This window comes from Eretmochelys imbricata, chromosome 4 (assembly GCF_965152235.1).
Source record: "Eretmochelys imbricata isolate rEreImb1 chromosome 4, rEreImb1.hap1, whole genome shotgun sequence".
NCBI classification, from domain to species: Eukaryota; Metazoa; Chordata; order Testudines; family Cheloniidae; genus Eretmochelys; species Eretmochelys imbricata.
In genome coordinates, this window is record NC_135575.1 from 57,544,890 (window position 1) to 57,572,710 (window position 27,821).

General features: G+C 45.8%; 2 protein-coding genes across 20 annotated transcripts in view; one reads left to right on the forward strand and one right to left on the reverse strand.

Annotated features, from left to right (window-relative positions):
* Window positions 1-22,689, reverse strand: part of ANAPC10 (anaphase promoting complex subunit 10) — a 242,554-nt gene extending 219,865 nt beyond the window's left edge. For 3 of the 16 annotated variants that reach the window (XR_013345933.1, XM_077815326.1, XM_077815327.1), the window contains exons 1-4: window positions 22,068-22,241; window positions 15,709-15,829; window positions 7,833-7,923; window positions 6,510-6,630 (exon numbers count right to left, since the gene is read on the reverse strand). Coding sequence is in view for 13 of the 16 variants with exons in the window: in XM_077815326.1 (XP_077671452.1) it covers window positions 6,510-6,630; window positions 7,833-7,923; window positions 15,709-15,829; window positions 22,068-22,124 (390 nt within the window). In the remaining 3 variants the exon portion in view is untranslated. The other 13 variants (XR_013345934.1, XR_013345935.1, XM_077815318.1 and 10 more) reach the window with 12 other exon arrangements.
* Window positions 22,690-22,792: 103 nt separating this feature from the next.
* ABCE1 (ATP binding cassette subfamily E member 1) overlaps window positions 22,793-27,821 on the forward strand; it is a 30,263-nt gene continuing 25,234 nt past the window's right edge. Inside the window, exons 1-2 of one of the 4 annotated variants that reach the window (XM_077815332.1) lie at window positions 22,793-22,929; window positions 23,808-23,915. The gene's annotated coding sequence lies outside the window, so the exon portion shown is untranslated. The other 3 variants (XM_077815331.1, XM_077815334.1, XM_077815333.1) reach the window with 3 other exon arrangements.

The window sequence follows — 27,821 nt, forward strand, 5'->3', positions numbered from 1 at the left end:
TAAAAATTTAGCTCCCACTTTGATATATTTCCAGATTTCAGAGTAGCAGCTGTCTTAGTCTGTATCCGCAAAAAGAAAAGGAGTACTTGTGGCACCTTAGAGACTAACAAATTTATTTGAGCATAAGGTTTCGTGAGCTACAGCTCACTTCATAGGATGTATGTAGTGGAAAATACAGTGGGGAGATTTTATATACACAGAAAACATGAAACAATGGGCGTTACCATACACACTGTAACGAGAGTGATCAGGTAAGGTCCTGCTGGTAATAGTGCAGAGAAAAAACAAAACAAAAACCTTCTGCAGTGATAATCAAGGTGGGCCATTTCCAGCAGTTGACAAGAACATGTGAGGAACGGGTGGGGGTGGGGGGGTTTGAATAGTTTTACTTTGTGTAATGACATCCACTCCCCGCCTTTATTCAAGCCTAATGTAATGGTGTCCAGTTTGAAAATTACTTCCAATCCAGCAGTCTCTCGTTGGAGTCTGTTTTTGAAGTTTTTTTGTTGAAGAATTGCCACTTTTAGGTCTGTAATCGAGTGACCAGAGAGACTGAAGCAAGGACTCGCCTGTCTCCCAAGATCTGAGAGAGTGATGGGTCGAAAGCTTATGCTCAAATACATTTGTTAGTCTCTAAGGTGCCACAAGTACTCCTTTTCACTTTGATATAGTATGTAGCACTCAAGCTGCTGGGACACAAATGTATGAAAAAGATCCAAAAAGAGCGGCAGAGGAAGTGAACTTTAAAATTATGTGGGATTTATTTCTTTAAAAAAAAAACAGGAGTAAAGTTTATCTAACCTCACTTCAGGATTCAACATTCAGGATGGAAATATGGTACCTTAGGATTTGTTAATAAACAGAGATAACCACATGGTTACATGGGATGGATGTAAATGTGGTGCCAGCATGACAGATGCACTACAGTTGAAAGCTATTCTGGAGCAACAAGAATATCACTTATCTCCCCTCTCTGTTTCTGCACCCTAAATTTTTAAGTGTTATTTCTTTTTAAACCATTTAGGATTTCCCACCCACAGCAGCAGCTACCGCAATGCAGGACAGCTGAGGTCTCCCACTATATCAACTAGCGGCTGTGGATGAGGCATTTTAATTAGCTAGTTAAAGTGAAATCAAACAATTTAGGACACCTACTCCTGAGTAGTCCAACTGCTTTATTTTCTTTTTGGTGTATAAGGTCATCTTATTTTAGACCAAGAATTTGTCTCAGATTTGCTTTTAGTATTTGCCAGAAAGACTAGTTTATATTCAAAATGCAAGCCATCACTTAGAAACCATTCAGACTTGTCACAGACTTCATGACAAACATTTTTATCACTAAATGCCAATATGGAATTAAAAAAGCAAGATTTGGAGGGTTAACAAAGCCAGCAACTTTAAAAAACATTCCATGCTCAATTTTGACTCTGGCTTTCTCAAGGCCTTAGGCATAAGCCTTTATTTTCATGGAATTAAATGGAAAATGAGTTTCTAGTTTTGAGAAGTTTCAGAGTAACAGCCGTGTTAGTCTGTCTTCGCAAAAAGAAAAGGAGTACTTGAAGTGAGCTGTAGCTCACGAAAGCTCATGCTCAAATAAATTGGTTAGTCTCTAAGGTGCCACAAGTACTCCTTTTCTTTTAGTTTTGAGAAGTCTTTTTGACAAATGAATATAAGATTTTTCAACATATATTTGCATTACACCCATGTGTACTTCCAGCTGCTGCTGGCCAGTGCAACAGAAGTATAAAGGAAGTGGTCAGGAGCTCCATTTAAAAAATAAAAAACAAAAAAACAAAAAACAAAAAGCAAAAAAAAAATAAAAGTATGAAGATCCAAAAGCAAAGTAGTATTTACCAGCACACCTGTCTGTTTTTCAACATACTTCTACTGATAGTCTTCAATTGTAACCTAATCTAAGCATTTTTTATCTCACATAGTTCTGAAGTACTTCAAGTTTTGGAAGAGTTAGTACTGTGATTTTCCCCTCTGCAATGACTATTGATTACAGGGTAATCAGCTGTTGGTCACTATGAAATGCCCCTTTACGCTGCCAGAACAGTGCAAAGAGGCCTTAATGTAAATGAGATTTAGGCCTTATTTTTAGAATTTGACCTTAGCTATATAGCCTAACGTCCTAGAAGTAAGAAACATCTGATTGCAAAGAATATTTATGTAGCACTGCACACCTGTGCCACCCATCAAAATTCTTCCTCCTAAATTCTTAAACACTTATTTCTAGTTCGGTACCAGAATGTCTTAATTGCCCATTTGTTTCATAAAGAAATTAAGAAAGATGATTCATGGTTGATATTACCACCTCTGCTAGTTTTCAGTCTAAAGCTGCAAAAGCATTTAAAACCAGAGCCTCCACATCACAGTGTAAGTACACTTTTGGTGGTAAAACTACCATTGACTTCAATGGGAACTAAACCAATACTGAACACTTTTGAAAATCCCATCCCTTATAAGATCTACATATTCAGGCCTTGTCTACACTGGCAACTTTCTGCGCAGTAAAGCAGCTTTCTGCAGTGTAACTCCCAAGGTGTACACACTGCTAAGCCACTTAGTGCGCAGACACTGTGCAGCTGCAGCACTGTTTAAAAAAACAAAAAACACAAACACACCACCCGGTCAAGAGGCGTACAGCTTTCTGTGCTGGGGCTACAGCGCTGCAGTGCCAGTGTCGACCCCCTGATTGATTACAGCGCTGCAACTGGCCTCCAAGAGGTGTCCCACAATGCCCGTTCTCACCTCTCTGGTCATCGTTTTGAACTCTACTGCCCTGCCCTCATGTGACCAACCATGAGCCCCACCCTGAAAATTCCTTGGGAATTATGAAAGTCCCCTTCCTGTTTCCTCGGTGATGCATGCAGTGGTCTCAGCGCATCTTTCAGGTGACCATGCCTGCTCCATGCACCAGGCAATTCTTCGCTTGGAGCAATGCCGAGCTGCTGGACCTCATCAGCATTTTGGGAGAGGAGGCTGTCCAGTCCCAGCTGCGCTCCAGCCATAGGAATTATGATACCGACGGACAGATTTCACGATGCACGACAGACCAGGACACACTGCAGGGTGGGGTCAAAGTGAAAGAGCTGCAGAAAGCCTACCACAAGCCGCGGGAGACAAACTGCCACTCTGGTGCTGCATCCACGAGCTGCCAGTTCTACAAAGAGCCTGATGCGATACAAGGCGGCGACCCCACCTCCACTGCGAAGGCCCCTGTAGATATTTCAGTGGCCCACGTGCCAGTCAAGAGTGGACCGAGCCAGGAAGAGGAAATCTTGGATGAGGATGTGGATGAGACAGAGGATGACTTGGAGGTCAGAGATGCATGCAGCCAGGAGCTCTTCTCAACCCCAGAGGAGGCTAACCAGTCACAGCTGCAAGAACTTGGCAAAGCACAAACAGGAGAGGAGGCCCCGGTAAGTGGCTTTGATTTTGGGAATCACTGAAATAAGTTGTTGGGGGCAGAAGGGTTGCAGAAAGCAGGCTTGTGTCTAGATGATGCACATACCACCACATGCTTAGTGTAGGCAGCGGAACAGGGTGTTGATGGACTCCCTCACTTCACAGGAATCTGCCAGAGAGATCTCCACAAAACTCATGTAGATACTGGGTAATCTGCCGCCACAGGTTCTTTGGCAGAGCTGCTTTGTTTCTTGCCCCATTAAGGGTAACTTTCCCACACCACTCTGCCGTCACGAGTGGGGGAAGCCACACACCATTGCTGCACACAGGTGAGCCGCATAAGGGCCTGGGTTTGAAAACAATATTTCATTAATTTAAAGCAAACAGAGCCCTGCAAAGCAACAGGCAATTTTCTTAAACCTTCACAGTGCATCGTCTGCACCAACCACAATCACCCCCTAGCATTACAAGCACTGCACTCCTGAGCATAGCAACAAACATTAGTGGTTTTTGGTGTCAAATTGCTGCCTCAAGGCATCCCTGATCCTTATGGCCCCATGCTGCACCCCTCTCATAGCCCTGGTCTCTGCCTGTTCAAATTCAGCCTCCAGGCGCTGAGCCTCAGCGCTCCAGCCCTGAGTGAAGCTTTCACCCTTCTTGTCACAAATATTATGGAGCATACAGCATGCGGCTATAAGCATAGCAATATTGTCTTTGGCCAGATCCAGCCTCCCATATAGGCAGCACCAGCGGGCCTTTAAATGCCAAAAGCACACTCAAAAGTCATTCTGCACTTGCTCAGCCTGTTGTTGAACTGCTCCTTGTTGCTGTCAAGGTTCCCCATGTACGGCTTCATAAGCCATGTCATTAAGGGGTAGGCAGGGTCTCCCAGGATCACAATGGGCATTTCAACTTCCCCTAAAGTGATCTTCTGAGCCAGGAAGAAAGTCCCTGCTTCCTGAACAGGCCAGTGTTCCAAAAGATGTGTGCATCATGCACCTTCCTGGACCACCCTACATTAAATGTCTGTGAAACGCCCACGGTGATCCACAAGTGCCTGGAGAACCATTGAGAAATACTCCTTGTGATTAATGTACTCGGTGGCTAGGTGGTTTGGTGCCAGAATTGGAATATAACTGACATCGATCGTCCCACCACAGCTAGGGAAGCTCATTTGTGCGAAGCCATCAACAATATCATGCACGTTGCCCAGAGTCATGGTCTTTCAGAGCAGGATGTGACTGATGGCCCTGCACGCTTCCGTCAACACGAGTCCAACGGTAAACTTTCCCACTCCAAACTGATTAGCGATCGATTGGTAGCAGTCTGCAGTAGCCAGCTTCCACAGTGCAATCACCACACGCTTCTCTAACGACGGGGCAGCTCTCATTCTCGTGTCCTTGCACTGCAGGGCTGGGGCGAGCTCATCACACAGTCTCATGAATGTGGCTTTCCTCATCTGAAAGTTCTGCAGCCACAGACATGCATCACAAAGTGATCCCACCACTCCTCAGTGCTTGTTTCCCAAGCTCAAAAGCGGCATTCCATTGTGGTCAGCACCTCAATGAATGCCATAAGAAATCTTGTGTCATAGCTACTACGCATGGCGAAATCAATGTCAAACTCCTCTTGCCTTTGTAGTTTAATGAATAACTCCACTGCCAATCATAACGTGTTAGTGAGAGCGAGTAGCATATTGGTCAACAGTGCTGGATCCATTCCTGCAGACCAAAGAGGCAGAGCACACAGTACACAAACCATTGAAAGATGGCACCAAATGCGGACGGAAGCACAGGGATTGCTGGAATGCGAAGAAATGCATCACAGGTCACTGGGACAGGACCCAGAATGCCCCACAACCCCATCCGCCTTCCCACAACTCTTAGCGGCAGAAGAGGAGGAGATGTTCTGTAGGACAGCTTCCCAGAATGCACCGCTGAATACCCATCTAAGAGTGAACAGGGTATTGCACAGGCAACTGACAGTGTGAACACACAACAGTGGTTTCCTTTCAGTACACTGGTTTCCCTTCAGTACACTCTAAGCGGCAATATAGCTGCCGGCGATGTAACTCTGCCAGTGTAGACATACCCTTAGAGTTATAGAGCAGGGGTCTCAAAGTCCTAGCCCGCAGGCCATCTGCGGCCCGAGAACCTCCCCACTGTGGCCAGCGGAGGAGAGATGCATACAGCCACGCTGCCGGCAATGTCTGCTGCAGGCGCCGCCCCCCCTTTAGCTCCCATTGGCTGGGGAAGAGGGACAGAAATATCATCACTAATCACCGGGCAGAGTCAGCCATGAAGGCAGCATCATTAATTGCCAGGCAAAGTCAGCCATGGAGGCAGCATCATTTTTTTCCACAATGAATACAAACAAGTCAAAATACCGAACACAACTATCCGATGCACACCTCGCTGCAATCCTGAAGGTTTCAACTGCTCAGCCACGGAGGCCAAACATCAACAAACTGACAGAACTGAAGCGTTGCCACGTGTCTGGCAAACACTAAAAACTCTGACAGGCGAAGAATTGAATAAAGTTTATGACAGTTTTATTGTTTTAAGAAATTCGAAATAAAAAATACAACATAAACATTTTCTTTTCTGAACACTATCTTCAGTGACATTATTGGCCCGCTGGGAGGATTTGGGGACTGGCACATGTCCTAAGGTAAATTGAGTTTGAGACCCCTGTTATAGAGCTTTGTTATGAGGAGAATATGTTTACATATTCCAAGACTACAAGCAAATACCAAAATAAAAACCCACGTTCCCTGCAAAGGCAAAGCAAAGTTTCTGACACAACATATAATAATGGCCCACTTGGTGGTAATGCATTGTCCCACTATGTGGGAGACCTGGGTTTAAGAGCAAACCTGCAACTCCTTTCCCCAAAGCCAGTGATACATGGGCATGTTATTGGTGAAACACACAATTCTGAAAATAAATAAGGGCATGAAAAAATTATATACAAGTTTGCATTTGACATCTCACATTTCTCATTTTCTCTCAAATTCTATTACTGCTCTAGAAATGGTGACAATGTCTTCTTAAGAAAAATATGAATCATAATTATCAGACGAAGAATAATTGATTTACCCGGATTTCCTGAAGGTTGTGGAAGTTATTTCCTACTCTGACAGAGATCTTGCTTGGGGTGTAGCTTTCATCAGATTTGTAGTCTGCATAAATACACAATGTCTTCACCGTTGTTTTTCTTCTGTAAACAAGCAGCAGCAAAGGCTAAGCAAGCATGCTAAGGAAAAATTATTTAAGGAAGAGTTTCTTGAGATTTTTTCTAGAATGAGATTTAAATGTTGTAAAACTTGATACAAAATGTGACTATGCTGATTTTTAGGATCCCTAGTGCAGTAGCAGCTAGGAATTTACATATAATTTTTATAAAGTACATAAATAGAAAACAACTTACAATGGATAGAAAACTACACGTGCCTACAGAAACGTTAGCAACCACATTGTCAACACATCAAATAAAAAAAGCCAACACAACACAAAAATTAAACACAAGCCAATGCCAATATATCTTTCATCATGCACTAAAGTTCGCCAGGCCTGGGCTATGGTGCCCTGCTAAGGAAAGCAGTTCTGTGAGGGAATCAACAGAGAACAGGACTCGATTGCTGAAGCCCTGACCTGTCTTGGGAGAATTCAACCACATTAATGGAGTGCAAGAGAGTCTTGTAGCAAGTTCTTTCATGCTGTATTCCATTGTAGCAGATACGTGTCCCAGCTTTAACCTGCAGTTAAATCGGGGTTCTAAATATCACCCATATCTTGAACTGCAGCCAAAAGCAAGCAGAAAACTAGTGCAGACATATCACCATATCTTAGAGGCTGTGATACTGTAGAGATTACCCAGCACAGCACTCGCTTTGCAATTGCTTAATTGGTCATTTGCTACAATAAAACTAAGAGCATTTATAAAACAGATTTTGCAAATGAAGTAATCTAACTGGCTCCTAACCATGTTACTAAGCTCTGGTCTACACTGGGCGGGTGAGGGGGGAGGGGGTGTCAATCTAAGTTACACAACTTCAGCTACGTGAATAACGTAGCTGAAGTCAACATACCATGGTAAATTAATCTAAGTGTCTTTACCACAGTGAGTCAACTGCTGTCGCTCCCCCGTCGACTCCACCTGTGCCTCTCGTGGAGCTGGAGTACCGGAGTCCACGGTAGAGCGCTCGGGGTTGATTTATCGCATCTAAACTAGACATGATAAATCGATCCCCACTGAATCAATCGCTGCCTGCCGATTCGACGGGTAGTGTAGACACACCCTATGAAAGAGCTCAATTCTGCATTCCTTGTCAATCAGAATTTTGAATGCATTTTCATGAGAGTTATAATCACAATTTATTAGCTTTATCATATGCAACAAATCACACAAATATTTAGTACCTAAACTGGATGTTCACCAAATGAGGTTGTGATCCATCAGATTGCCAGTAAGTTTCTAGATTATCATCTCGTAACTGGTCCACGCCAAAGCCTAATGGAAAGAAAAAGGTTTACAGTCTCCTGTATCATGTTCCGTTGCTGCTGGTATTACAAAAATCATTTCAGCAGGACCATGACCCTAGAAATGCAAGTTCACACATGTGAGAAGTACTTCTAGCCATTCAAGTTTTCAGATATCTTTATTAAGCAAAATGCATGCAGAGAGTTTATTCTTATAAATCCAATCCCAAATTGTGCTGAGCATCCTCAACTCCTATTGAAACCAATGGGAATTGAAAGAATTCAGCATATTCCTGAATTAAGTCCCAAATCTGCAGATTACTGTTCTACTTTTTCCAGCATCCAGAACTGTGCTAAACCTTTTACAGAACATAATAAAAGAGGAGGTCTGTCTGGCAAAGACTATAACCAATATTGTAAAGTTCTGTTTGCAAAACAGAACTTGGAACTCTTAGCCACAAGCTTCACTAAAACTCAGTGAGAGTTTAAAAAAAAAATAATGGTGTTAGTTGTCACTTCCACTCACATTTCCAAAGAAAGATGCCAGCATTCTGATAAACCGAGTAAGATCTGCAACAGAGATTAATGTAAAGCACTTGGCCCACTTTTGTTGTTAGAACTCTCCTTGTAAATTTCTGTTATGTTCCCAGCTGTGCTCTACAAGTATTTTGCAGACAGGCTCTTATATTTGGTAGTACTTTAAATTTTGAGGGGAGGGGGAGCTAATTTTAACATTATAATCAGCTAAAATATTTTAAAGGATCCTTTTATTTAGGGCCTTCTTTAAAGAACTTATTTGAAAAAGCCTGAAACACTCTGTAAAAGCAACAACATTTTAATAGTGCAGTTATACTGGATACCTGTGCTGCTTGGATGGTAGAAGGTGTGTGGCCAGACTGCACCCAAAGCATGCTAGTATGAAACACACAACACATGATATGTTTTAACCAGGACACTTACAATTTGTTATTCGTGTTCTCTATTCCAAGGCTCCACCTTGAAAAGTAAAAGGGTCTGACTAAGGAATAACCTCACTGGGGATATCCACTACAGTTCCTGTGGCTGTATTTGGGTTTAGAGTAAGACAGGAAGGTGCTATAGAAGAACAAGTATGATTATTACAGTTATCCTTGGCCACTTTAAACCTCCCTCCTTCAGATTTAATAATTTTATTAAGATGTTAAAATTAAAAAATGGTACAGAGTTTAAGCATAGAAGTTTCTGGTTATCAGGGAATACGGTACAGATTATCAGGGGGTGCGAAGTTCGGTTTAGGATTGGATGGCGTAAGAAACACATAATCTGCAATATCCCTGATTGGGGGTAAAAGGTTAACGGGTCAAAGTACAGACATCGAGATATGGGGGTATGTTGTTCATATAATGGCTATGTTCAGGTGTGGAGTATAATGAGTGGATACGATGATGAGGATGGATTTACCCTAATTTGGTGAGATTTAACGTTCAGTGAGTTTATGGTTCCAGTTCATATGGTCCAATGGTAAAAGTCTCTCAGTCCTTTTTCTCATAGTTGATGCACATCATTCCAGCTCACACCTCCTGGTACTGTCGGTGGCCGGTGATGTGTTCAATGTAGATGTCCCCAGACCATTGGATGGTGTCCGAGACTATGAGGCACCGCATGAGCCGTGCGTAGCGTCGACCGATCCCACAGGTCCGCACCACACGCTCATTGCAGGGGTCCCAGGCGCTCAGGGCTCCAACGATCAGGGCATCCATCTGCACCTCATAGCCCTTTGCTCTCAGGGTGTCGCCTAGGGGGGTGTATTTTTCCAGCTTACGAGCTCGGGCTTCACGGAAGGCCAGAGTCCTGTTCTCAAACGAGACCGTGACATCGATGAGGATGATCTTTTTCTAGACCTCGATCGTGATACCATGTCAGGTCACAACTGGCTATCAGTACCACGGATGGCGCAGTTCACGGCGACCTTCCCCAGGCGTGGTGTGATGGCTTTCACCAGGCGGTTCTAGATGGCATTGTGTCACAGCTGCCAGGCTCTGGAGTGGGGCTTGCTGCTGCATAGGACGTGGGACAGGGTCTCGTTGGAGTAGCCGCACTTCCTGCGATGCTTGTCTCTGTTCCCGTGGTAGACGGCTCCATTGAGTGGGATGCAGTTGAGCCGGGCACTGCAGATGAACCACCAGTTGGTGAAATGGGTGAAGCCACCTCCGGCGAGGAAGTGGTTGCTGGTGTCCCACTTGTTGGTCAGTTCAAAGGCTTTATCCTGGTCTGGTTTACGCTTCAGGGTTTCCATATACAGTGAGTGGATAGCTGCCTTCAGGGTCCTCTCCAGCATGACCCTGGCGCTCGGGGTAACGATCGTATTGTCGTCGGACCTGATCTGCGACACCAGGACTCCCAGCTCCTGGCACTCCTCACACCACTCGCAGTGGCAGCCAATGCACTTCCCCAGGCAACACGTGGCATTGCAAGCGCGGGACCATAGTGAAGCAATGTCGCGCCTGTGCCGTCCGAATTCGCCATCCAGGGAACTGCTCAGGAAGGTGGCGATGTCTTGGTTGGAAGGGACTCTGCCTATCCGCTTCTTTGTCGCGTCATGGAGGGTGTTTCCCGCAATGTTCCTTACCATGGTGTCAGGACACGTCAGCAGGCAGAAGGCGTGGGTGATCACTGCAATGTCACACAGGTCGCCCATGCGGGGGACGTTGGCACCACCATGCCTGTGGGCGATGTAGACCAGCTCGTTGCTGGCTCTCTGGGGAAGGAACAGCCACTTCTTCACCAGTGGCCGGACGATCTTGTCTGCCTTGTTGAGGGGTACCTTCACCACGGCAGATCCCCTTAGGATGAACGAGATGTGGGGCATCAGGAAGGTGTTCAGTGCGTTTTATCTTCTGCCACGGTGCTAGCAGGGAGGCGTCGATCTTGGCGGCGTCCTGCAAGATCTCCTGGATGGTGTCCTTCGGTGTCTGCCGGACATAGAAACCCGTCAGCTCGTCCTGGACCTGGAACTCAGTCGACTGCACCAAGTCCCTTTTGCTGCCATCGATGTGGAGTGTTCCGCACTTCTTTGCATTGAAGCGGAGCCCCATCCAGTCGGCAGCTTGACTATTGGCATCTAGCATACGTTGGAGGCTCTCTGGGTCATCCACAGTCAGGACCAGGTCATCTGCATAAGCCAGAACACTCACCCTCTCACCATGCAGGTTGAAGCCATCTGTGCCATTGGAGATCGCTCGCAGCAACAGCTCCATGGCGAGGTTAAAGAAGATGGGGCTGAGGAGACAGCCCTGCTTAACTCCGCTCCGGATCAGGATCTCGGCGGTCTCCCCTTTGACCAACCGAATGGTGGTGCTGCATCCCTCGTACACCTCTCGAATCACACGAAGGAAGTTCTCCGACATCCCAAACTCCTGGAGTGTGGCAAAGATGTGGTGGAGGGGCATGGACCCAAAGGAGTTAGCCAGGTCGAGCCACGCTACTGTGCACTGCCTCCGCACCCTTCTGGCCAAGTTGATGGTGGTTTGGAGGATGAAGTTGTGTTCACAGCAGCCCTATGGACATGAAGCCTTTCTGGATGGAGCTGATGGCTCCCCCGCTCACCGACCACTCTGTGATGCTCGATGCCAGGCAGCTGGCATAGAGCTTGTACATTGTGGAGCAGAGGGAGATGGGCCTCCAGTTGCTGGGGTCATCCCGCTCGCCCTTCTTGTACACCAGTAAAGTCATGGCCTTCTTCCAGGAGCTGGGAGTCCGGCAGAATCGCTTGCACTGGTTGAAGAGCATGGTGAGGACCAGGCAGCTGGGATCTCTCTTTTTCAGGAGGCTGTAGGGGATGCCGTCTTTCCCAGGAGCTGTGTTTTTTGTTTTTGAGAGTCTGGACATCACTTCCTTGGGCGTATAGTCGGTTTCCAGGACACCTGCTTCGTCGACACGGGGCAGGGGGTGGAGGCACTCTGGGTGCTGCACGGCTACGCGGTTGAATACATCCTTGAAGTAGCTGTAGAGACGCTCAGATGGAATCGTGCAGTAGGGCAAGGGCCCGTCTAGGATCTCCCCTCATGGCCTTGGAGCAGTTCGCCTGGTACAGCTTTTGGATCCTTGAAGCTGCTGCTGGATCGTAGCGGTGGCTGGCGTCTCTACTTCTGGCTCCCCTGGTGATGGTGGTGTGGCTCGGAGCTGGCGTTCTGTGGGCAGGCGGGGCATTCTCCTGGTTCAAACTTCTCCTGGGAGTGATTTCCGCAGACAGTTCTTGGGTGAGCCTGTTTACGAGGAGGTCGAAGTCGTCAAAGGATGCTGCTGCTTGTAGCTCCTCGGTCCAGGCAGTATGCCACGGAGTGGCAGCCCTCACCATCGGCTGCTGGCCCTCAGGGTTCTCGACCTCATCTGGTGCAGGCTTTGAGCCTGCTGCGTGGTCGGCCTGCCATCTATCTCGTGGGTCAGGATTCCCTTCGGTTGGGTGCTGGGGCGGGATCTCTGGCGGGATGCTGGCGTTGCTAGTGGTCGGAGAGACGCGATCCGGCTCAGGGGTTGCTAGGTCATTGCTGGTCCGTCTATGAGTGGCTGCTGCCTGGGCGGTTGCTGCTAGAGCGTGAGATCTCCCGTAGACAGTGTCCCACAGAATGGACTTGGGGGCCGTGCTGGGCCGTCTGGTGATGAAGGGCTGGTGCTTTGGTGTGGCTGCGGGGCTGGTTCCTCCAGTGACATCTGGAGCTCGCAGGGCGGTCCGGGGTGTGGCGCTGGCTCCTCTGACGGTTGGAGCTCGCAGGGCAGTCTGGGGCGTTGTGGCGCTGGCTCTTCTGGTGGTTGGAGCTCACAGAGTGGTCTGGGGCATGGAGGTGCTGGCTCTTCCGGTGACAGGATCTCGAGCAGCTATGCACGGTAGGGTGCTGATCCTTCTGGGGACGGGGAGGTGCTGGACAGGTGGCAAGGTAGCACAGTCGTCTCAGCATAGAGATCTGCTTGGTGACATGAGAGGGTGAGACGGGCCTCCTGCTGGCAAGGACCTGGGTGATGTTCCCCGAGGCAGCAGGTATCTGCTCGATCACAGCATCCCATTCCGCTGGCCTGGCAACGGGGGCAGGCTTCTTGAGGGCAGCTTGCAAGGTCAGTTTTCTTTGCTGAGGCTCAGGAGCAGCGAGCCAGCACGCAGCAGGAAGGCTGGGAGCCGGGGCAGGAGACTGTGTTGTTCCCTTGAGGCGTTTCCTGCAGGCAACTTGGTGTATCTTGCATTGGTTCTGTGTCTCGAAGGGCAGGCTGCAGAGGGCACAGCTGAAAGCGACCCGCTTGCTGTGGCATCTCTTCAGGTACCTGGTGATGCCACTGAGGAGGTGGAAGCTTCGGGGGAGAGCAGATGAGCATGTCTGCAGCGAGGGGGTACTGCAGATAGATGGTGACCTCATTACCTTGCAGCAGGGGGGTTCCAGGAGCATCAGCAGTATCACTGGCTGGTTCTTCCTGATGTGGGTGGGTGGGGTTGAGAGGTCCAGCTGGGCGGGCATCCGGTAAGGTCCTGGAGTCCCTCTGGGTGGTTTCTGAGGCTGGGCAGGCATCTGGCGAGGCGCTCATGACCCTCTGGAGATGTGCTGGTTCCGTCTATGGAGATTCCTCTCTTGATGGTGTGTAGAGCAGCGAAAGCACCACCAGCGTCAGGGACCTGGCAGCTGTGGGGGTGGGAGGTGGTCATCTCAGCTGTAGAGCCAGGGGGCTCTCCATTGGCAACTGGTGCTGCTGGAGAGCAGGGGGGCTCTCTGTTGGCAGCTGCCAGGAAGTGGGGGGGCTGTCCCACGGCAGCTGGTGCTGCTGAGGAGTGGGGGGATGTTCCTTCTGGTTGCGATGTCCCAACAGGCCGGCCTCAGGATGCAGGATCTTACCGGAACAGCATCTCAAAGGGGGTCCTTCAAAGAACCACTGTTCTTCACCTTTGTGCTGCTGGTCTGCAATGTCCTGGAGGCACCTAGGATCTTCTTCATAGTCATTGTCCGAGAGACCTTAGGTGGAGCAGCAGCAGTAGTGGTACACAGTGTAGCTGGGGATGTCTCAGGAGCAGAGAGAGGATTTTCTTCCAAAGTAGCAGCAGTGGAATACATCTTCAAAGTAGCATCAATTTTTTCAAAAATGGCAGCAGGAGAATCCATCTTCAGAGCAGGTGTTGCAAGTGTTCATCAAAAGAGATTAAACTGATAAGAACAGATACGACACTCTCCTCCTGGCCCCTGTATTTTGTTGTTTTATAAATAGTAGGTATTTGAGATAGTGGGCCAAAATTACTTACATTTGTTGTTTATTATGGGTCTGATCCTACAAACCCTTACTCAGTGGAATAGTACCAATAAAGTCAAAGGGAGTACCCATGTAAATGAGTGAAGACTACATGCACGAATGCTTATAGGATTGAGTTCTATACATGTATAATAGAGATAGTTTTACAATGGTTCCTTTATGTAATTGTAACATAGAACAGAATAATTTGCCATGTTACTATACCTGATTTTTCAAGTCATTACTCTATTTTGTAATCAAAAGGCTGATCTTTACTTTATCATTACTTTAAGTCATGATAAAATACTTTATCAATATAATAAAATGCCAAACAACTTTAAATTCTTTATTTAAAAAAAATATTTTATATAATTACGTAACTTCACTCTTTTGGAAAAGCTGTCTACTGAATCACCAAAGTACACAACTGGGAGACCCCTCAAGTACACATTTCACTGGCAATACTTTTATTCACTAACATTATATCGAATGAAGGAAGTCTAAATCTTATGATTTTTGTTTTATACCAATCATGATTTGTCCCTTACCATTGCCAATCCTTTGCTACTCTTTCCCTCTTTTACTGCCATTCAACCTATTAATTTCATCCCCTTTGCTACTTCCCCACATTAGCTGCTGTTCACAGTTAATGTTCGTAGCTCCATCTGCAATAAATAGCGAATATTAATAATCCAGATCTAAAGTATGTTGTGTAACCCAAAACAAAAGTATATATGTGGACATCAGATCAGGAATGTACTCAACCTGCGACAGTATCATAGCCTATAATGATCCCTGTTCCCACACCTGTTGCAAACCGATTTAATTATTTTCTGACAGATATTTATCTAGGAGGGACTTGAATATGTCCAACACACACAATATGGTCAAAGAGCTACTCTTGCTTGAGAGACATGTTCAAAACCACTGTATCTCCATTTAAGATTGTTTTATCTTGCTCATAGCATTTAGAGTACCACACCATAATGGCAGGCCTACCCTTAAGTGTTGCTGCTATGTCGGTTGGGGGATAGTTTTGGGTTTTTTTAGATTACATAGCTATGTTGGCAAAAGCCCCAATGTCAACACAACAACATTGGCAAAATATTATTTTTGACAGAAGAGTTTATTTCATTCTCTGAACAGGTATAAGCTATACTTGGGAAAGCACTTTTCTTCCAGAATAACTGTCTCTATACTAAAAACAACGAGGAGTACTTGTGGCACCTTAGAAACTAACAAATTTATTTTGGCATAAGCTTTTGTGGGCTAAAACCCACTTTTTCGGGTATAGCTATACTAGCAAACTATGTCTATGTTAGACTAGACCCAAGTTATTTCTAATGGACTATAATACACTCTTTCTTCACTTGAAGATAAGAAACAGAGGAAATAACAGTGATCATTTGCTGATTTCTCTAGTTTATAAACTAACACTAGCTTATATATGTGTAATTTCATCACCATACAATTTTACTTAGCAAGGTCAAAAAGGTTTTATTTTTCTCAGAGCAAAAATACCCTCCCTGAATTTCACAATTATTAGTTTGTTTTGTTGTGTTTTACAATTTACCTGGCTTACAGGATGAAAGGGACCAAACAGCTTGAGAGCCTATTTCCCGAACAGTACCAGTCCTTTCCAACTGCTTGGGATCAGCACCCGGTGGTGTCTTGTTAGGTGTAGTCATTTCCCACTAATAAAAGAAGTAAAGATGGAGCGTAAGATTGTAAGGTTCTCTCTCGTGCTCATCTTAATGAGAAAATTAGATTTTGAGCAGCTCAGCTACGAGTTTTACACTGTCAATTCCTAGAAATACACATAAGAATAAGGTTTTACTTCTTTAACAACCTTCATGGAGCATATCTCCTCTTGGCTGTCTCTCTTCCAAGCTGAAAAGTCCCAGTCTTATTAAGCTCTCCTCATACAGAAGCCATTCCATATCCCTAATAATTTTTGTTGCCCTTTTCTGAACCTTTTCCAATTCCAATACATCTTTTTTGAGATGGGGCGACCACATCTACACACAATATTCAAGATGTGGGTGTACCATGGATTTATATAGAGGCAACATGATATTTTCTGTCCTATTATATATCCCTTTCTGAATTATTCCCAGCATTCTGTTCACTTTTTCGACTGCTGCTGTACACTGAGTGCATGTTTTCCAGAGAACTATCCATAATGATTCGAAGATCTCTTTCTTGAGGGGTAACAGCTAATTTAAATGATTTTATATGTATAGTTGGGATTGTGCTTTCCAATGTGCATTACTTTGCATTTATCAACACTAAACTTCATCTGCCATTTTGTTGCCCAGCCACCCAGTTCTGAGAAATACTTTTGTAGCTCTTCGCAGTCTGCCTGGGTTTTAATTATATTTAGTAATTTTGTATAATCTGCAAATTTTGCCACCTCACTATTTACCCCTTTTTCCAGATCATTTATGAACATGTTGAATAGGACAGGTCCCAAAACAGACCCCTGGGGGACACCACTATTTACCTCTCTCCATTCTGAAAACTGACTATTAATACCTACCCTTTGTTTCCTATCTTTCAACCAGTTATCAATCCATGAGAGCACCTTCCCTCTTATCCCGTGGCAGCTTACTTCATGTAAGAGCATTTGGTGAGGGACCCTGTCAAAGGCTTCCTGAAAATCTAAGTGCACTTATCCACTGATATATGCAAGGCTGTGCATGGAATGGCACATTTGCAACTGCCTTGTTATCGACGCATACTGAACAGGTACTTATTGGCCCCCATCACTGTAGTATCTGAACAACTCACAATCTATTTATCCTCAACTTCCCAGTTGCTATTAACCCCAATTTACAGATAGAGAAGAACTGAGTCACAGAGACAGGAAGTGACTTGCCCAAGATTACACAGCAAGTCTGTTGCAGAGGATGGAACTGAAGAAGCCAGGTCTCTCAAGTCTTAAGCTAGTGCCCTGAACACTGGGCCACCCACCCACTCACCCTGCATTGAGAGGAGTTGTTCTCTCTAGCAAACAGATGAAAAGGTTGAATTTTTGTTTCTTCATTTATCTGGTTTGTTTTTTTAAAAAACAAACAAGAAATTCCATATTTAAAAAAACTACATTAACTAACTTTGTAAAGTAAAATAATCAAAAGTCAGGACATTACACCATCAAGGTTGCCTGTACAACCTCAATTCTCCTGCCTTGTTTTGCATGTGTGATAAGCACACTGTTTTTTCACCCCAACAGGATCCTGTATCTTGCAGTACACTACAGAGAATGAGGTAGGGTGTATACTGAACTGGACCAATGTCAACAGAATCCATACCTTATTCTCTACAGAAATTATATGATGCATCAGGAATGACACCAAAAATCCACTAAAGAGATTTTGCCCTGATCCAGCTGCACCACTGTAAGATCATTCATGTATCCGCTCTATACTGATGGGAAAGAGTTCTCCCGTCAACATAATAAAACCATCTTCCCGAGCAGCGGTAGCTATGTCAGCGGGAGAACATAGCGCTGTCCACAGCTTCTGTCGATGAAAATTATGTAGCTCCGGGGTGTGTTTTTTTCCATAGTAGATGAGATTTTAAATACACTTTGGAGATTCTCACATTTATACAGAGACCAACCTTGCCACTCTCTCCCTCCTAGTCACAACTAATGTAACAGTTTGGGACATAATACATCTTCACTCCACCAAAGAAAATTATATCAGTTTACTCCAATTTACAAGAGCTATTATCATGTTAGCTTTAAACATAGTCTCTAACAAAACCTCACAATCTTAATTTTTTTAATAATTTCCCTTCTTGAAGTAAAAGGAAACCCCATAGTTTCCACAGGCAAATCTCCACTTGTGCAGATACCTTTGTTTCTCCTTCCAGTGGTCATGTTTCCTGTTTAAAAGTGGGCTATAAACCCTTTAAACAAGTAGAACAAGTCACTTTGCAAATGGGGACTATTTCAAGGAGATGGATAAACATATTCTAGACACTCACTCATTCTAGAGACTTCCTGGCAGAATTGTAAAGTATTTTAAAATCACTTCTTCCTGAAATATTCCCAGAGTTTGTTGATGTTTGAAAATACACTACAATCTCAAAGCCACAACTCTGAAATTTCTCACAAGACTCAGACTACAGAAAATGTCAAAACAAGGTAACATTTAAAACTAAAAAAAGCAATTATTTGGCTATATTTTCATAAGAATTTTATGTTTCAACATGGAGCCTGATCAAATACTGTGGCTCTGATCTAGCAAAGGCATACTTCACACATTGTGAGTAGTCCCATTGACTTTGATGCATAAGTCTTGGCAGGACTGGAGCATGAAAAGTCATACACAATTTCTGCTTTCCCTCCTGCCTCCCCATCTCCTTAGCCCTCCAGATCTGCTACAGCCCTTTCCAGCTCCCAACCCTATATATCTTGAAATCTTTATGAAGAGAAGACTGCAGAATATAAATTCCAAGTTGCTTAAAATACCATGCAAGAATATGCAGAAAGATAGGACCAAGAAAGCTTTACCATTTACTCAGACAAGAGGTATGGGTGAACTACTCAGGTGCAATTATCCTAAACTTCTGAGGCATGGGTGTTCAGCACCCTAAGTGAGAAAAAATTAACACCCAATACAGATCTAAAACATATTGTGAAGAACTTTCGATCTTTCTGCAACCACAAGGATACTGAAGATCGGTTGTCTGAAAAACAATTGATGCCCAAGTCTCCCAATGACACTTGGTAGAATTCTCAAAAAAGACTCTCTCTACATTTTCAACCAATAAGTATGAAATTTGCAGTGACTATGAGGAAGATTTTGATCAAACATATTTTACACAAGGGGTTCTGAAGAGACATCAAATTTACAAAAGAAATTAAAAAGATTTCGAAGCGGGGTATCAAATGATAATGCAACAATATTGCCATTGTACTCTCAGTAAAGATCTGGTTTGATCTAATTAATAAAGAACTGATCCACAAGAGTATAAAATAAAAAAATAATAGTCATTCAGAGAAGCTATGGAACTTTTCCCAAAACTAAGCCCCAAATTGACCCTAAAGACAAAGGCTGGGGTCAGAAAATGAAGACGAGGCTAAAATGTGGCCATTGCAATATAAACCTGAATTACTTCCCTTCTAGTACAAAGAATTGTTGAAGACCCAAAGATGTCCACTCCAAATCTATGACTGCAAAAGAGATTGCCACAGTTCACTGCACTAAAATGGTGAGAAAAATATACAGGAAAATCATTGACAACAGAATGGCTGAATTCAGAATGTTGTCACTTTTTATGAGCTGCAGTGTGTCCAACCAGTTCAGCATCTATATAGCACATTTTTCATCACATTCTGATTGGTTTGTTTGGCGCTTCCTAATAGGATAAGTGCCTGGAAAGTAATCAAGTGATAAGAGCACATTAGTGTGTAAAGGCAGATAACAAAAGAGTTGTAGGCCTGCAAAGTGAAAACTTGATTAATGGGTTCTTGTATTTTATTTAAAGAACTGCAAGTTATTCATTGTGGTCAATGTGCATCTATTTCTGAATAATAAATATGCTTACCAAGTGATGTTTTCAGATCAAATGTTTTATGAAACCATCATAATTCTTTTGGGGCGAGAGAAAATAGTAAGGTAAGAGTAATTTCCACTTTTTTCCTCCCTGGGTCATGGAAAAAAATTACAATTAATCTGGCTGGAAGTCTCTTCCTCTCCTCTCCCTGCATGGCTCAGACCTTGGCAACAGGGAGGAGGGGAATGCTTACAGCTGAAGTTTCTAAGGATGCATCTTCTCCATCTAAGTGAACCCCTAATACCACCAGACCATCTGTAAGTTTCTCGTGATAGCACTATAACCTTGAAATTTAACAATTTCGCTTCTAAATGACATTAAACTCTACATAAAAAGGTTTGTTTCTTATGAACACCCCCTCCACCTCTCAGTTCCTCCCTTTGTGCTATTCCACAGCAGCCTGATGGCAACACAATTCACCAGGGGAAAGAGACCTCAGTATACCCTTGGCCAAGACTAAGAAGGATATGTATTTTCCAGAAACTCGTAACCTCTAAGGAGAAGGCTGAAGGGTAAAGGAGTTCTCTTCTCTTTGGGATGTTTCTGTGAAGTTACCCAAACAGCTGTAATCTTAACAAATTGAGATTTATTAACAAAGAACATGGAATTAAAATAAAATTAATGGCTTGCTTAACATATCTAGACTTACATTTTTCATAAGAAAACTAGATAAAGCATTCTCAGCTTAGCTACAGAAGACAAAGGGGAAAAAAGGAAAGAGAATAGTTTGACCACTCTAGTCTGCCCATCAGACCATACTGCTGTCTAGAGACAGATGCATCTCCCTTGATACTCATTGTCAAGCCCTAATCAGATAAGGAATACTAACTGTTTTCCCAAATATTTTTTTCTTGTTACAACCCCATCCCAACCCACAGTTTTGAACTCACTGGTTTCTCCAAGAGTTTGTCTACACACTGCTTTTATACTACTTTAACTATATCAGTTTGAAACCTATATAGTTAAAGTGGTTCAACCATCTACTGTTAACACAGTTATATCATTATGCAGTGCTTATACCACTATGGTTTATTCCCCTAAACCAGGGGCGGCCAACCTGCAGCTACAGAGCCACATGCGGCTCTCTGGAAGCTAATATGCAGCTCCTTGTATAGGCACTGACTCTGGGGCTGGAGCTACAGGCGCCAACTTTCCAATGGGCCGGGGGGTGCTCACTGCTCAACCCCTGGCTCTGACACAGGCCCTGCCCCCACTCCACCCTTCCCACATCCTCCCTGAGCCTGCCGTAACCTTGTTCCTCTGGAGCTTCCTGCATGCCACAAAACAGCTGATTGGGAGGTGTGGAGAGGGATGGGGAGGTGCTGATCAGTGGGGCTGCTGCCGGGTGGGAGGCCCTGGGAGCGGGGTGGGGGAGCTGACGGGGGGCTGCTGACGTATTACTGTGGCTCTTTGGCAATGTACATTGGTAAATTCTGGCTCCTTCTCAGGCTCAGATTGGCCACCCCTGCCCTAAATGTAAAGGAATAAGCTATCTTGGTATAATTGCTTGCACTTTAGGGGTTGTACCAAAAATTATTTTGGTTAAAATTAAATACATAAACTCCTGACCAAAACTGTTAAAATCAGTACAAGAACTGCAAACTTATATTAGGCCTAAGAGACAGACCACTGAAAACAAAGAGGTCACCTACATCGCCCAGCAGTTTGGACTACCTTGATGCGTATAGCAGTGCATACCAAAGTGCCAGACTGTAACGCCCCTGTGTGGAAGCAAACTGAAAGGTTCCTAGTACAGTCCTCTTCAAAGAGGACTACGTTAATATGAACTAGGAGCCTTTTAGTTCATGCTGGCAGTATTCCACACAGGGAAGTTACACTTTGTTGCATACTGCTGTTCACTGTAGTTTCAATTGTGGGGCAGCAGAGACCTCGCAAAAATCCCATTAACAATACTGTAATTAACAACAGTCTTTCTAAAGGCTAGCACAGATCAGAGTGGTCTCTCACAGCTCTTGCTAGTCATACCTAGTTTTGGTCAGGCTTCTTTTACAACTCCACCAAGTTATTATTTATTTTACCAGAAATATAATTATGGGCAGATCCCCAAGCCCTCCATCACATTCATGATAATGGGGGATTTGAAATTAAATAGTTTAGCCAACCTTCAAGTCGTATCAGGTTTGTGGAATCCTGAAAGCCCAACCATGTTTCTCCCCTAAACGCAATCTGGCAAAGTTACTAAGAGAAAAACTAAGTCACATTTTGGGAAGTGTAAAAATACTACCAATAGACAAAATAAACTCTGTAAGTCTAGTCAACGCAGCCAACTAACTCTATCCAAACTCAACCCTGCAAAGGGGGCGGGGAGGGGCAGTTTGTTCAGGGGGTGTAACCAGAGTCACATACTTTTGGCTTAAGAGAGAGGACTGATACGTAGATATAGACTTCTGACCCTGACCCCATGTCAGTGGTTTATGAAATACAAGGGTCTCCTCAGAGCAGAGTCTGACACGCCGAGGGGTGCACCTAGCAAAAAAAACTACCCTGGCAGTCCCGAGGAAGGCCTGAACGAGCCATGGAGAAGGGGCTTCGCTCTCACTCCGGGCAGCGGGGTCTCAGGCCGGCGGCCCCGTGCGGGGAAGCTGGCACTGCCCGTACCTGTGCAGTAGCCAGGAAGAGGCGCAGGCTGGGGCCCCTGAGAAACCACGAGCGATGAATTCACGTGCCAAACGCGCCAGAGCGCAGAGACTCTCGGGCCTCCGGGCACCAGCTTCCCCGCTTCCTGCTGGGCCGCACCGGCCACGGCACATAGGCCCCGGCGCGGGGCCCGCCCCTTGCTACGGGGAGGGAGGGGGAATAGGGGAAACAGTCCACCCAGAACCTCCTCACGGGAGGAGGGGGAGCACTTACGTTACAGCCGCCCCACCCACTCCGCAGCTCGCTCTCCGCTCCAGCCCCCAGAGCCGTCACTCAGCCATGACGTTACGCAACAGTCGCGTCCAGAAGCGTCTCCGAAACTCTCTTAGCCACGCCTTTGCCCTGAGGCGTCGCGTTCTTTTAGCGTCCCCCTGCTCTCTATGGTGAGCGTCTTTTCCCCTCTCTCCTTACGTCTCTATGGTTAGTGGCTCCAGCTCCTCTCGGGGGGTGGCGGCCATTTTGGCCGGGTGGCAGCAGGAGCACGTTGTGCGTCTGCCTCTGGGTAACGGGACCAGGCTAGTCCCCTACCCACCTACTCGCCCCAACTGGGTGGTTTCCTTCCCGTCCTCCGGTAAGTGGAGTCAATAGCGGGGCTGGGGAGAGCGACACGAGCCCCTGGGAGACCCGTGCCTTGGTCAGGGCCGGGCGGCACCAGCGAGTCGTTCCACCAGCTGGTACCGGCGAGAGGCGCCGTGTCTACGAAGGGGGAGGAACGACCCCCGAGCGGGGCCCGGCAGCCGCCCGGCTGTCCCTGATGGGGCTCCTGTCTACGCCGGGTGCTGTTAGCAGAGCCCCTCCCTCAGCCCGGTAAGGGTGCGAGGCCCCGGCCCCCTCCCCCTCCTGCCTAGAGCTCCCCGCTCCCAGGCGCTGCAGTGTTGGGTCCAGACCCCCCCCCGCCCCCGAACGTGTATGGGGGCACCAAACACGCAGCTCCACTGGGTTGTCCCAGACCACGGCCGCGACAGTGGGGATGGGTGACAGACCCCCTCTCCCCCGCCACCTACTCTGCTAACGGGGGGAGGCCCCGATTCCCCAGTTTGCATCTGGTGGTGTCTTTGGCAAGGCGAGTAAATCTCTATGTGCTCTAATTTCCCCATCTGTAGAATGGACACAGTAATAGTCACATTAGGGCGTTGTGGTGAGAACCTTACAAAAATCAACTTCTTTCCTTGGATGGTAAGTGGACCCCAGTGAAGTGCAAAGGATTATTTGTCCTGTTGCAGGGCTATCATAAGGGCAATATTCACACAGGGAACTGGTTTGTGTTTTTCACATGCTGTATCATTTGTGCCAAACGTCTCTAGGGGAGGTTGTCCCTATAATTTAGTGAGGGCTCTAAAAATTTACTTGTAAATGTCTAGTAGGAAGCTTTCCTTGCTGGGATGGTGTTTACCTGCAGAGCTATCAGTTTCTGCAGAATGTGCATTTTTATTTTATTTTTAATTCTAGAACTTGTGGCTGTGAAAGATATTGTGCTGTCTGCCCAGAGACCTGGCTCATCATAGTTTTGCCATGCAGCAACAAAAGCTGTTGCTGCTCTTGAAATCAGCAATACAGGTAGATTCTGCAGGAACACTATCTTAAAGAAGAGACTACCATATGTTATGTTTCCTGTAAAAGTCAGGAATCTCTAAAATAAGGAAAAGAGAGAGAAATTCTCTTTATGGGTGCATCCACTCAAGGAAGAAAGATGTATTAACTAACAGACGGTAAGAACATAGCATAAAATCTTAGCGAAGAAAAGGCAGTTGTAGTTTTCAGTGTTAATACTAGTGGGGAGATAAGTGTTTACCTCTACATGCTAAGGTGTTAATACTACAACTCCCTTTTTTTCCACTATAATTTTATGTTGTGGTGTCTTAACACAAGGTAAGAACACACCCTTTTCCCTAATGAAGACAAGTCCTTGCAGTAAGGGGGGGTGCTTCAAATTTATAAAATGCCTAATAGCCAGGGATTGTTATGAAAGATGGAGACCTGCCAAGCATGGTCCAGCACCCTGAGTAAGGAAGAGAGCAGCAAGATGCTTACCAACAATAGGGAAAAGCTTTGCTCCAGGACCTTTTAAAAGTGCTGTCTTATGCATCTTTAGCATATTTAGTCCCCTGATGCGTAGTTGTCTAGAAGTCTTTTGATTCTGACATTACATTTATCACTCTTTTCCTTCAAACTCTTAGTGCAAAGGATTTTTCTCCTGACATGTATCTCTTTATAGCTTTCATGTGCTAGCAGATACCACAATATACAGTATTCACCTTCTCCTCTCCCATTCTAAGGAAATATTTGAGGCTTCTTACATTGTATATTTTGTTGCTGTATGAATGAGTCACTATTCCTATTGTTCAACACTATTAAACATATCCATACATATTTCTATTTCAATGTGTTATTTGACAATGTGATGCTACTTTCCAGTAATCAGAAAGTTAACCCTTAGCCTTGAGTTCTTTGCTTCCATATGTAGAATGTGCCTTGTGAGCAGTCTAAGATTAAACTGAGAGCATGTCTACACTGGCAGAATTACAGCTCCAGGACTTACAGCGCTGCTCAGAGAGCGCTGAAGGGAAACCTCTGTTGTGTATTCACGCTGTCAGCTGCATGCACAATAGCGTGTTCACGCTTCTGGCACTTGCAGCAGTATTCGGAGCAGTGCACTCTAAGCAGCAATCCCACAGAGCACCTCTTCTGCCGCTAAGACTTGTGGGAAGGTGGACGGGATTGTGAGGCATCCTGGGTCCTGTTCCAATGACCCGTGATGCATTGCTTTGCATCCCAGCAATCCCTGTGCTTCCGTCTGCATTTGGCACTATCTTTCAACCGTTTGTGTACTGCACGTCCTGCCTCTTTGGGTTGCAGGAATGGATCCCAAACTGTTGACCAGTATGCTGCTTACTCTGACCAACACGTCACGAGTGGCAGTGGAGTTATTCTTTAAACTACAAAAGCAAGAGGAGTGTGACATTGATCTCATCATGTGTAGTAGCTACGACATGAGATTGCTTGTGGCATTCGTGGAGGTGCTGACCACGGTGGAACGCCATTTTGGGCTCAGGAAACAAGTACTGAGTGGTGGGATCACATCGTGATGCTCGTCTGGAATGACGAGCAGTGGCTGCTGAACTTTCGGATGAGGAAAGCCACATTCATGAGACTGTGTGATGAGCTCACCCCAGCCCTGCGGCGCAAGGACACAAGAATGAGAGCTGCCCTGCCATTGGAGAAGCACGTGGTGATTGCACTGTGGAAGTTGGCTACTCCAGACTGCTACCGATCAGTCGCTAATCAGTTTGGAGTGGGAAAGTTTACCATTGGACTCGTGTTGACAGAAGTGTGCAGGGCCATTAATCACATCCTGCTCTGAAAGACCGTGACTCTGGGCAATGTGCATGACGTTGTTGAAGGCTTCGCACAAATGAGCTTCCCTAACTGTGGTGGGGCGATCGATGTCAGTCATATTCCAATTCTGGCACCAGACCACCTAGCCACCGAGTACATTAATCACAAGGGGTATTTCTCAATGGTTCACCGGGCACTTGTGGATCACCGTGGGCATTTCACAGACATTAATGTAGGCTGGTCCAGGAAGGTGCATGATGCACACATCTTTTGGAACACTGGCCTGTTCAGGAAGCAGGGACTTTCTTCCCAAAGAAAGAAGATCACTGTAGGGGAAATCGAAATGTCCATTGTCATCCTGGGAGACACCCACCTACCTCTTAATGCTGTGGCTTTTGAAGCCATACACAGGGCAACTTGATAGCAGCAAGGAGCAATTCAACAACAGGCTGAGCAAGTGCAGAATGACTGTTGTGTGTGCTTTTGGCCATTTAAAAGCCCGCTCGTGCTGCCTCTATGGGAAGCTGGACCTGGCCAATGACAATATTCCTATGCTTTTTGCTCATTTGTGCAAAGCCAATATTCCTATGCTGTATGCTCCATAATGTTTGTGAAGGGAAGGGCGAAAGCTTCACTCAGGGTTGGACCGCAGAGGCTCAGCGCCTGGAGGCTGAGTTTGAACAGCCAGAGACCAGGGCTATTAGAGGGGCACAGCACGGGGTCATAAGGATCAGGGATGCCTTGAGGCAGCAATTTGAAGCTGAAAGCCACTAATATTTGTTGCTATGCTCGGGAGTGCAGTGCTTGAAATGCCAGGAAATGATTGGTGCACATGATACAATATGTGGGTTTAACCTAATTGTTTGTTGCTTTGCAGTGCTCTTTTTGCTTTCAATTAATAGAATAAAGGTTGCTTTTAAACCAACACAATTACTTTATTAAAAGACGACTACAACTGGAGGAGAGAGCCAAACAAAAAGTAGTAGTAGGGTGGATAAGGGAAGGTGGATGGGGGAAGGGAAGGTCCTGGGAGAAGGGGTCCAGGGATGTAGTACAATGCAACGGGAAATGTACTTCAGCAGGGCCAAACTGCAGAGGGATGGGTGTGGGAGTCCGCAATGCTGAACTGTGGCGGGGAGGAGTGGAATGGTGTGGGTACAGACTGGAGCCAGGAGGTTGATAAGAGTGTCTTGGCGGTGTCTGGGGGTGCATGGGAAAGAGTTTTGCAACAGTGGCTGCATAGGAGGGTGGGCGCTGAGCTGTTCGCTTTGAAGAGCTTGTATCTCTTGGAGCGTGTGTGCTTGGCACTCCATAACCTTTAAGAGCCGCTCCGTGGCTTCATCTGGCTCTTCTCACTGTCCCGCCACTCCTTCAATTCCTGTTTCTCGGCAGCAGAGTGCATCATAACATCACGCAGAAAGTCCTCCTTAGTTCTTCTTAGCCACTTTCTAATTCTGCAGAGCCATTCAGCCAGCGATAACAAAGAGGGAGGCTGGGCTTCCACTGTCGTCTCTGTGAAGTTTAAATGCAACATTTTACAGAAGCAGTATTGTTTGCAACACAGACAACATTGATTCAGTGCTTTAAAACACAGCCAGTACTCTCACACCTGTTACTAACTGGCTGACCCCAGGCAAGCACATGTGAGCCACAAGACCCCCAAAATGGTGAATAGCTGCAGGGGCAGGATAAATTGCCCTTCCCGGACCCTGCTGTACACTGGGCACATGGCTCTTGGGGAGAGCCAGCACTGTAGGGTGGCCTGATGATCATTCCTGTCCCCACACTTTCCACAGGATGTGATCATTATGGAAGATATCTCTCTGCTGAGGGTGAGCAGGGAATCAAAGGAGGGTCTTCTCCAAGACTTCGGCTTTTGCCCTGACCCCTATGTGGCTTGCCTGTGTGCAGCAATGGTTCTTCTCCTCCCACTCCCCTTCCCTCCCCCACCCTGCGATGGCACAGGAAAGTTACCCTTAATGGGGCAAGAAACAAAGCAGCTCTGCCGAAGAACCTCCAGTTGCCCAGTATCTCCACAAGAGTTTCCTGGAGATCTCTCAGGGAGATTCCCATAAAGTGAAGGAGTCAATCAACAGCCTGTTCTGCAGCTCAGACTAGGCATGTGGT